The following is an 11,385-nucleotide window of genomic DNA, read 5'->3' on the forward strand; positions in this document are numbered from 1 at the left end:
TATCCATGTTTATTGTGTGAAGATGTACGTTCTCGGCTCTGATCGGCAAAAGGAGGGTTTCCTTTGCGATGTTTTGTAGCCTGATTATGATTTTAGTTACTCTTTCCAAGCAGTTTTTACTTTATTATCGAACTTTCTTGCGACTTAACCCCACATTTTCCACGTTCAGGTCGTTTTCCAAGGTGGGATCTGACCGTGCAAAACTGCTGTTGCACTATAGTGTGTGTGCAAACACAGACGGCTTATCTCTGCGTTACACAATCACACTGCTTCTTTGTGCTGCGTATACGGTCCTCCTAATGCATGCTTTACCCCAATGACACGGAGGAGGGCGAGGGGAAGTATTGATTTACCATAGTACAGAGGTGGATGTGTCGTAGCTGCTGTTTCGTAACGGCCAAACTTGAATGTAAAGAAACGCATTTAAGTTTTGACTTCTGGGAACTACTGTTGATTAGAGGGGAGTATTTATATAGCTGACGACAGGCACACAGCTTTTATATAAGCATGTGTTTTTAAATTGAGGATATTGTGTTAAAATACTTGATATATTTGAGTAAAAGTATTAAAGTATCTAATATTAATGTGTATTAATGTACTTTTCTGGCTATAAATGTACTAAAAAATATCAAAAGTACAAGTAAAAGTAACTTATTCATATATTTACATGTATTTGTACTCTACGGGTCAACCGTTTAGTGGAATCTGTTTGTTTTATCCGATTGCAGATGAATAAATAAATACAATTAATTGTCTGTTTGCTCTAACGCAGCACACAATCTGCAAACCAGTCACTCGTGACTCAAATGTAATCGAGTATAAAGTAAAATATTTTCCTCCAGGATGACAAAACGAGCGGTTCTGGTCCGATAAACAAGTTTTAACAACGTTAACGCTGAGGAGCAGAGGAGGGGGGGGTCCACTTATTATAGGAAATGTGTACTAATTGTGTAATATGATTAATAATTACGTTTGAATGACACGACGAGACAAAGCAGCACATTGTGTCAGCGACTCAGAGTGCTTTACCGGGACATTAAATACATTAAAAACAAGTAGGAAGACACAGCGGTGGCAAACAAACTGTCTTCAGCATCGATTTAAAGGCAGTTTTCTGGGAGTTCGTTCCGGATATGTGGAGCATAATAACTGAACGCTGCTTCTCCATGTTCGGTTCTGGATGCGGACCTGTACCTGACGACCTCAGAGGTCCGGATTGGTTCAGGAAGCCAGCGTGAAGATAAATGCACGGACGAGTTTTTCCAAATCCCGCTGAGATATAAATCCTTTTAATCCTTGATATATTCTGAAGGTGATAGGAGGCTGTGACTGTGCACATCCCATCACTGATTTGACACATTTTTAGCAACTTGGTCCCAATAGTTCCTACATGAATGTCTTTTAAAACCATTTTTTTTCAATAAATATATCATGTTGCTTATTCAGAAGAGGACCACACTGAGTTAAAACCCTGCTTGATGTGCAGATGTTCACTCTCTGGTATATTTTGAAGGTAGGGGTTTCCCTTGGCGGTGACGTAACCGCTGAGCTGGATTACGCACACGGGTATCATTGGTTCACACCGACGCACCAGGCCTGTAGTTTGAAAGCTGTCTGGGCCCAGGCGAGTAGCCACATTGCCGAACAAAGTTACAATATTTTGAAATAAACCCGAGGAATTACTGAGCCGTCTCACCCGGAGAGGACGCGCGCTACATCGGGGGCACCATGCGGCGGTGAGAGGGAGCGGCGACCCGGCAGGAGACGCGGAGGCGGACGCGCTTTTTGGGTTTTTTTTTTTTTTTTTTTTTTGAGTAGCATTGTTTTATTGCATCTTGGACCGAGTTGCATTGAACTCCGCGCAAGGAGAAAAGAAAGCTAGCTGGCTAACGGTTGCTAGCGGCGAGCTAGCTACCTAGCAAAACGCGAAGCTAAGCGGCGTGCTATTTCACTTCCTTGTTGCACACCGGAGTGTGATGGCAGGCGAGAAGAAGTTTGCGAGAGGGAGACGGGAGTTTATTACTTCGACTTTAACACTATCCGATTAATGGATGTACACGCTCGCACGAACTGCAACGACTCGGAACAACTGGATCTTACATTTGGAGGCGCTTTGGGCCTGCGCGTTGACCATGAAGTGGAATGTCTAGCCGGACAGTTAGCTATCGGAGGCTAGCTGGCTAACCCGACTAACCATTTAGCTAGCAAAATCTGGGAGATGTCCGTCCTGGAGTACAATGGTTGAGTACCGACTGGGTCTATAACCGAGCAGCATATTGTGGATTTTGTGTAGCGGAATCTGCAGGCACCAAGTGTCATGAACTACCGTCTTGGGGTAACTCACTTTTTCTGGACCCTCATAGCGAGCTAGCTTTGTAATGCTAACGCTAAGCTTGTGATTTAGCTAGCTAGCTGGCTGGCTGGCTGTCTTTTTAATTGTGAATATACGCTGTAGCTAACTAGCCTGTTAACGCAGCTAGCCCCGATGTTTTGTTCCACGACACGGCAAGGAACACGGCTTAGGCAGAGTATATAATATAAGATATTTCTCAAAGTGGCTATAGCATTTAATTTGTAGGTAAATGCCTAATTCGGAGGTGCTTCGCGAAGGTCGGGGACGGAGCCCCTCCGCACAGAGGAATGCTAACAGGCAGGACAGGCGCAGCAAGCCGGGGAGCGGTGCTGCTCAGCGGGACCGACACCGCGAGAAGAGGCGCTCGTCGGCTTCCAGGAGGAAGAGACGCAGGCAGGCCAAGGACAGAAACTTGTGGCAGGGCGGTACAACAGGGGACCCTGACAGTGACCGAAAGAGCACTTTTGAAAAAGAGGCTGAACTTCGGACATTGGTGGAGTACGATGACGTGAGCTCCCAGTCGGAGCGATTTTCTGGGAGCCCCTCTCCCAAACATGACCCCGGTGCTGACCGGCTGTCTGCGGACCGACTCAGCGATGCAGACTTCGGTGAGTTCAATGGACCAGCGTCCCCGGACAGGAGCCAACCGAGAGACCGGGAGGCGGCGAGCAGTGGCAAGGACGAACAAATCAGAGGACCATCTGAGAGGAGCAAGCAGCAGGAGAAGGAGGTGGGCAGGAAGAAGGAGCGCCAGAGCCGCGAGAGGGACTCCTCAAAAGCCAGGAGCGGAGGCAGCCTGGGTGGCTCCAAGAACCACAGAGACACTACAAGGAGCAGTGACAGGAATGGTAAGAGGACGTCTACGTCTCAGTCCTCGCAGTCTGCAGATAAAAGGGATCCCAAAGGGCACAGGAGTAAAACCAGATCTGACAAAGAGCCCCCGTCTGCATACAGAGATGCTCCACAATCTTACAGAGATGACCGCGAAGACCTCAGGGCATACAGGAGAAGTCCTGGTTTCAAATCAGAAAGTCCCTATGGGACGTATAGCTACCAGTCCCCCGGTGGTTACAACCAGCTTATATCTAGAAGAAGTCCAACGTATGGGAGCAAAAGACTCTCTCCCAGTTCCACGTACTACGGTCGGGATGCAGATGTGTACGGGGCATACGGTATGCCGAAGTCACCCAGTTCGTATTCAAGCAACAAAAGAAAGCGATCCCCCACCAGCCCAGCCAACTGGCGCAGGTCCCCGAGTTACGGCCGACACAGCCCCTACGAACAAGGAGAGTTTGGGTCAAGTCCGTATGGAAACCGCAGGAGATCACGGAGTCCGTACAGAAAGTCCTTGAGCCCAAGTCCAGACGTCAGGTGAGTCCTTATCAAGCAGCTAAAAGGATGATGTGGGTTTAAGTTGTCAGCCGTGGTGTGATTGTGTTGTGTTTTTATGGTGGTTTGGAGAAAGGAGACTCTACTTCAGATTTGATGGTGTGTGATCGTGATGAAATATTTATGCACACAAACCTTGCTATCAAATTCAATCAGGCGTCATCCATAGCCTTTGTCCAGACTGTTAAACGAGAGAACGAAAAGACCTGCAGGTGAAATTGTGCAATTTGTGGGATACGTGTAGCAACTTGCCTTTTTAATTTTCTATTCAGGACGAAAGTTAGATATACCAGCAAGTAACCAAAACCCCACATGAACTTTGAAATCTAAAAATGTGTCCGTGTCCTTTTCTCTCCAGGCGATCTGCTCGGTCGCGCAGCAGAAGTCCATATTCATCCACGAGGCATTCGCGTTCTCGCAGCCGTCACCGTCACTCCCGCTCCCGCAGCCGCCCCTCCAGCCTCTCACCGAGCACGCTCACCTTCAAAACCAGTCTCGCGGCTGAACTCAGCAAGCAGAAAAAGGCCAAAGCTGCAGAGGCAGCTGCCAAGGCCAAGAATTCCAGCAACACGTCTACTCCAACCAAGGGTTCCTCATCCACCCACCAACCCAGCCCCAAGTCCAATCACTCAACCAGAAAGGGCCGCCCTCCCTCGCCACCTCAACCGGAGAAAGGTCCCAGAACTCCCACGTCGAGCCAGCCTCAGTCCCCCTCCGACAAGTCGTCCAGGAGGACCACTGACCACCAGACCAGCAGGGACAGAGACGCAAAGGGGAAGGACGACGCTGTACATCGGGATAAAAGGAAAGCACCAGCATCTGGACCGAGCAAAGACAGGGAGCGCGCCGCTGGTCCACTCATCTCAACTCTATCATCCCTCCCATTGCCCCAGACAGTACTCGAGCACATCGACAAAGGAGAAAGGTATGAGTGTGTTCTTGTGCTAATTGACCTAGAATTTACATGCAAGTTTATACTTGATTTAACGACTTACTCACATTCTGTGTGTGTTTTTGCTGCTCTGTCTCCAATCAGCTTGAAGGACAGCTCGCACTCAGGGAAGAAAAAGTCAGATAGAAAGGCTCGACAGCTTCTCACCGACCTGCCTCTGCCCCCTGAACTTCCCGGTGGCACGTCTTCCCCGCACAGCCCACCAGAGGACAAAAAGTCCCAGACGCTTCGCAGAAGACCCAAGTATGCCACCGCACAACTAGAAATATATTTTATTGTCGTCTGCTGTTGTTTTTTCTTCATTCTTCACTGAAATATTTTCATTTCATTCCCAGAATTTGTGGCCCAAGATACGGCGAGATTAAGGAAACTGAGATAGATTGGGGCAAACGATGTGTGGACAAGTTTGAGATCATCGGGATCACAGGAGAAGGCACCTACGGCCAGGTGTACAAAGCTAAAGACAAAGACACCGGTGAGTGTTTTGAAGGTGGACCTCCGTTCATAACTCCTCAGCATTGTTCTTTAGAGGTAAAACACGGGTCGGTGGAGATGATTTCTCTTAATTCTGATGGAAATTGTTCTTTCTTCTGTTTCTCAGCTGAAATGGTGGCACTGAAAAAGGTTCGGCTGGACAACGAAAAGGAGGGCTTCCCCATCACCGCTATTAGAGAGATTAAGATTCTGCGACAACTCAACCACAAGAGCATCATAAACATGAAGGAGATCGTGACCGACAAGGAAGATGCTCTAGATTTCAAGAACGATAAAGGTACGTCGTGTTTTTACTCGCAGTCGCTCCGCGTTTCTGTTTAATGAGTGAACTTTTACGACGATTAAATCTTTGTTCCTCTCGTCTCAGGTGCTTTCTATCTCGTGTTTGAGTACATGGACCACGACCTGATGGGTTTGCTCGAGTCCGGCTTGGTCCATTTCAACGAGAGCCACATCAAGTCGTTCATGCGACAGCTGCTGGAGGGGCTGGATTACTGCCACAAGAAGAACTTTCTGCATCGAGACATCAAGTGCTCTAATATTCTGCTCAATAACAAGTCAGTCATTAGTATTTTTATGTTTTATTACATATTCATACATGTTCCTGCGACGTCATTTAATGTGTGTTTTTCCCTCCTGATCAGAGGTCAAATAAAGCTCGCAGACTTTGGTCTTGCTCGGCTGTATAACTCTGAAGAGAGGTGAACCTTCTATGTTTTCTGCACACACACCTGTTAATCTTTACAGTCATTTTCACTGTTGTGTGCATGTGTGATAATACTAACAAACATACCCCTCTTGTCTTTTTGTTCTCGCGTTCAGTCGTCCGTACACCAATAAAGTGATCACACTGTGGTACCGTCCCCCAGAGTTACTTCTGGGAGAAGAGAGGTACACGCCGGCTATTGACGTGTGGAGCTGCGGGTAAGAGCTCGACTAATATTCACTTCAGTTTACTTACTTCATGTTCTTTTGGAGAATAATACTGATTTTTATCTTGTTTTCTGTCACAGATGCATTCTCGGAGAACTGTTCACAAAGAAACCAATTTTTCAAGCTAATCAGGAGCTCGCCCAGTTGGAGCTCATCAGGTAAGATTACGCTAAAAATGTCTAAAATGTATGTTTAGGTCTGAACTCCTGACTAGTTCTGGTGCCCCAGTCCGAGCCAGACACACAGGACGAGAAGTAGCTTCCACATTTCAAAACGAAAAGAGAAAGCATTACTCATTTTTCCCACTGATCGGCTCGGTCGACCGTAATGCCTCACAGCCATAAGATGTGTTTTGAGTAACAGGCCTCACTTGTTTTGTCATGACTGCTTTTTGTTAGAGGAAGTGCGAAGGTGGTGATTAATTGTGTGGAGGCAGATCGTTCTTTGCTGCGAGCCGTTTCGTGGCATGAAGTGGAAAAAAGAAACAACTGTCTCGTTGTACTTTATATTAGTGTAGGTGAAGGAGGTGAGAAAATACGCTTCAGTAAAAGCTAATGTGATAAACTTAAACACGCCGAGCCAGTTCTCCGGGTGTTGTCAGAAGTGAGTGTGGTTATTATGTAAGAAATCAGTGCTGCTTATTGTGTTGACACATTTGTTCCGTTCTGCTTAAACAAATAATTTTCCGTCTTTCAGCCGAATATGTGGCAGCCCCTGTCCCGCTGTGTGGCCAGATGTCATAAAACTCCCCTTCTTCAACACCATGAAACCAAAGAAACAGTACAGGAGACGCTTACGAGAGGAGTTTGCTTTGTGAGTATATGCCGTCTGATTGAATATTCAAGGGTTGGGCCCTCTAGCAGTGCATTATACCGTAAGATGGATATAACTTTATTGATCCTGTGCCGGACAATTCACTTGTAGCAGCAGCTCAAGAGGGAATACAGACATGATGGATGATTGTACCCTTAATAAACATAATTCTTGTGCTTCTGTCATCCAGCATCCCTCCGTCTGCCCTGGACCTGTTTGACCACATGTTAAACCTGGATCCCAGCAAACGCTGTACAGCTGAGCAAGCTTTAGGCAGCGAGTTCCTCAAGGACGTTGACCCAGACAAGATGCCCCCACCAGAGTATGTTCTGCTTCCTGTTGCGTCAACATATTTATTGGTCAGGATTACAACATTCTTCATGTTTTTCTCACCATGTCGTTTCCATCCCTGCAGTCTTCCACTGTGGCAGGACTGTCACGAGTTGTGGAGTAAGAAGCGGCGGCGACAGAAGCAGATACCGGAGGAGCTGGCAGCCCCCAAGGCGCCGCGTAAAGAGCTGGGCCTTGACGACAGCCGCAGCAACACCCCCCAGGGCTTCCCCGCTCCTGGAGGTCTCAAAGCTCAAAATGCAGCTGCTTCTGCGCTGCTGGGTGAGTTGAACTGCTGTTTGTTTTCATTCGGTGTTGTTTATTAGCTTGAATTGCACTTACCTGAATGAAAGGTGAGACTCACTATGATTTGGGTGTCGTGCAGAGCAGCCAAAACAAGTACAACTTGTCCACTTGATAAACAAGTAGCTCCATGCGTGTTGTTGCTGAAAACACGGATGCAAAATACTGAAATTTGTTTGGACTTTTGGAAACCGTTTCTGAGGTCATAAAAGCTCATTCTTTCATTTACTCAGTTGACTTGACTTGTAGATTAGTCATGAAAAATAAGAACTATGCAAGTTTTTTGTCATGGTGTGTTTAAGTTAATTTCCTTTTTTCTTGACGTTGCACATCCTGAGACGTGACTATTGTATGTGCACACATTGAGATGCTGAAATGAGCAGCCCTAGTACGCAGAGAGCTCAACAGCTATTGTGAAATCCTTGTGATATTATTTTAGGGCCGTAGGGACCACCTCTAGTGCTTTGACAGCACGCTGAACCACACCTTACTCTGTTGGTCCTTGTTTTAGTGATGAATCAGTTTGGTCAGCTGGACCTGTGGTCTAACATGTCCAGCTTGTTTTCATGTACACATGAATCTTGTGGGAGTGCTTGTCATTTTAATTAAAAGGTATTTCAGAGTGTTATAACTTGTTGTGATTTACAGTACATTTTTCTGTGACAAAATAATTTAAACTGGACTGAACTTATAGTTAAGTCAAGTGATAGGCGGGCGGAGTGGCTGAGACAGAGACACCATTCATCCTATCACAAGACACTGTACCATTAAAATGATTTTGAAGCTGATATTTTAAGGGAAAACGGGACATTATGTGTCCCCAGGTTAAGATTGAACCTCCATGCTCAGTATAGTTTTCTGTCTTACAGACCCAAAGGGTCCGAACTCTCAGTTAACCCAGGAGCAGCTGGCGGTCCTCCTAAACTTCCTCGGTCAGCCCACGGGCGCGGTCAACACGGCCCAGTTTGTCCAGTCCATGAGCACAAAGGTCAATCAGGAAACGTTACAGCAGCTCTCCAAAGCCCTCGCTCCCACCGACCCAGCTGAGCCTCCTCCTCCTCAGCCAACACCCGCCAAGCCTCCCCAGCCCGCCGCTCCCGCAGGAGTGCCCCGCACACCCCCGATGCCCAAGCCTCCCTCACCCCCCATGTCTGCGCCTTCGGTTATTCCAGAAGGAGAGGCAGCAGCTGCAACGCAGACAGCCATGACAATGCTGCTGGCTCAGCTCCTCCAGGCTCAGCAGGGTCAGAGGCAGGAACCGAGTGAAGCTGGAGAAGGAGCGGAGAGTACTAACCCTGCAGGAGGAGCACCAGGGGGGCAGCTGCTAGCTCCAGAGGTCAAACAGCCTCCAGAGCCCAGCCCAGTCTCTCCAGGTAAACCCTCACCCTCATTTTTTTTTTTTTTCCTGCTTAATTGTGTTTTTAACAAGTTTTTAACCAAATGTCAATGAGAGGATTGTTTGTCATGAAGTAAAAGAAACGGTCTAATTAGTTTTGAAACAAAGAAAATAATGAAAAATTAATAAATAAATCAGTAAGAGCTGAATATAAAGGTACAATTTCTGTCTTTCAGTGTCTGAAGTAGGTGGAGTGTCGATCCTGCCCCCAGACCAGAGACCACCTGAGCCTCCAGAGCCGCCTCCTCATGCTGACTTGGACTACCGCCAGCCTCCACCTGAGCCCAAGACTGGCCACGCTCCCCCGATTGCATCTGCAGGTGGAGGCGATGGAGGGAGACCGCCAGAGCCAGACTACCCACCTCTCCCTACTGCAGAGGGGCCTGGATACGGGGGAGACTACAGCCACCCACCTCCTCCACCCTTCACCCCTGCAGGGTTCGGGGACGGCTACATGGGCCACATGTTAGGTGGAGGCCTGCCTCCTCACGCTCTGAGAGAAGTGTTCAGCGGACCAGGCCAGGCGGCCGGCTCCTCGTCTGCCGCGGGTGTTCTGGCCCCGGCCCACCCTGACCCCTTCCCTCCAGGCGCCGGGGCCACCGGTTCCAGCAGCATGGTGTTCACCGGGGACAAGGACCACCGTTTTAAGTACAATCACAGCCCTTTACCTGTTGAGGGACAGCCTAACCCCAGTGCTATCCACCTGTACAACCACGCCATGGCTAGAAAGGATGGTGTACCTCCTCCCCCACCCATCCCGGCACCAGGACAACCCTGGGGCTCCCCTTCTCAAGTCGGGGCTCCACCACTACCCCTCGGCTTTGTCCCACACGTGAACTCGACAGCAACAATCAGAGGACGAGGGCTGCCTTTCTGAGAGACTGGAAATATGAAATTGAACAGTTTGTGACAAAAAGGCTCGAGGACTCGGTGTTGAGCCTGGAGCCTCTCAGGCCAGACCAGACAGACCTGGAGATGCACACTCAGTTTGTAATAACTTAAATCTGTGTAAGGCATTGTATCCCTCCTCAGTCTGGAATGTGGAGTATGTCGCAGAAGGACAGCTGAATAACACCGGAGGAGCTTTTCTTGCTCATACCATTTTCATATTTTTTTGTAATCTATTTTGCTGTCTTTTAAATTAAACTTTTACCTTTTTTGAGTGTACATTTATCAGGCCCGGGTAAATTTTAAACCTCTACCTTAGCCTTTCTGTAATTGCTCCAAGGGCAAACTAGTATTAATGTTTTGCACTACTGACTGAAAGTAGGCGGAAACTATTTTAGCTATGAAAGGAAATGGATCATGTGCTCTATCTGCACAATTAGGAATATGACCAGTAATGTAGTGTCCTCTTTTTTTATGGCCCATGATTATGTTGAGACAACGGTGGCTCAGTTGAATGGGTTGATGGCTTAGGTATCAGCACACAGGGAGCTATTTGAGGAAAAAAGGACTGTTAGTTCTGGAGAGACTGGTAGCACTTGGGTGACTGCAGCGAATCTGATCGGACTTCATGCAGAAAGGCTGTTTTCACTTTAAATTCCACATGCCTTTTTGACAATAGGTGTTGTAAAATCACGAGCGAAACAAAAACACACGTAACCCGAGTTCAAAAAGGAAACAATGTCTTTTTTTTTTTTTGTACTAAAATGATTTTGTCCCCCTCCCTCCTCCTTTGGCAAATGTTTATTAAAGAAATGCCAACAACACGTCAGTGTCTGCTTCATTACTACGAGGATTAATCTTCTTTTGTTTCTCATTCCAGCTTCTTAAATGTGAATATTTTCTGTATTTCTTTAGTCGTCTATGACAGTAAGTGAATATGTTTGGGTTGTGGACAAAACAAGATATTTGAGAACGTTATCTTGGGTTTTGGGAAACACTGATCAAAACAGCTAACGATTAATCAAAGAAAATAATTGTTAGTTGCAGCCCCAGATTGTTCCCACATTTTTACACACTCTCAGCTCTGCCATGAGTCCTACCTTTAAGAAGACAGTGCTCAGTTTTGATTGACACTGTCGGAGGTATACATTTAATATTTAGGTTAGGCTCTCTTTCCACCTTTTTGTATTTTGTGTAACTGATTTGCTTAAAGAAAAACACTGTTAAAGTAACATGAATTTGAGCGATAGCATTATTTGTTTCCAAATCTTGTGTAGATTTCACGATAATGTGAATTTGTTTATCAAAAGCAGAAGTAGAATTCATGGCAGAGCTGTCGTACTGGATTGCATTGGATTATTTAATGAAGTGACCACTGGCCAAAAGCAAACACCCACTGTATTGTATTTTTAAGATGCAAAATGTTTCTACACAGAAGACCTGAGAGGCAAGTGAGAAATGATCTGAATTATTTTATATCCTCTGTTTATGAAAAACAAAAGGATGCCAGGATGATTTTTTTGAAATTCTTGA

The 11,385-nt window shown here is 46.7% G+C and overlaps 1 protein-coding gene across 1 annotated transcript; it reads left to right on the forward strand.

Moving 5' to 3' along the window:
• The first annotated feature begins 1,606 nt into the window (after nt 1-1,606).
• On the forward strand, nt 1,607-10,676 carry cdk13 (cyclin dependent kinase 13). The gene is made up of 14 exons (XM_073488857.1): nt 1,607-3,724; nt 4,101-4,667; nt 4,779-4,937; nt 5,030-5,169; nt 5,296-5,466; nt 5,557-5,746; nt 5,834-5,890; nt 6,012-6,113; nt 6,203-6,280; nt 6,819-6,935; nt 7,126-7,257; nt 7,351-7,547; nt 8,438-8,941; nt 9,141-10,676. Exons 1-14 carry the CDS (start codon nt 2,583-2,585, stop codon nt 9,839-9,841), a joined length of 4,257 nt encoding a protein of 1,418 aa, XP_073344958.1. The 5' UTR covers nt 1,607-2,582; the 3' UTR covers nt 9,842-10,676.
• Nucleotides 10,677-11,385: the final 709 nt, after the last annotated feature.

The sequence above is a fragment of the Pagrus major genome, chromosome 19 (assembly GCF_040436345.1).
Source record: "Pagrus major chromosome 19, Pma_NU_1.0".
In the NCBI taxonomy this organism is placed as follows: Eukaryota; Metazoa; Chordata; class Actinopteri; order Spariformes; family Sparidae; genus Pagrus; species Pagrus major.

What these genes read in the sequence shown, in the direction of transcription:
- cdk13 (XM_073488857.1), top strand. Translation starts at nt 2,583, where the DNA reads ATGCCTAATTCGGAGGTGCTTCGCGAAGGTCGGGGACGGAGCCCCTCC. An exon ending in ACGCTTCGCAGAAGACCCAA is followed by an intron (nt 4,938 to 5,029) that starts GTATGCCACCGC and finishes TTTCATTCCCAG; the next exon opens with AATTTGTGGCCCAAGATACG. An exon ending in GCCCAGCCCAGTCTCTCCAG is followed by an intron (nt 8,942 to 9,140) that starts GTAAACCCTCAC and finishes TCTGTCTTTCAG; the next exon opens with TGTCTGAAGTAGGTGGAGTG.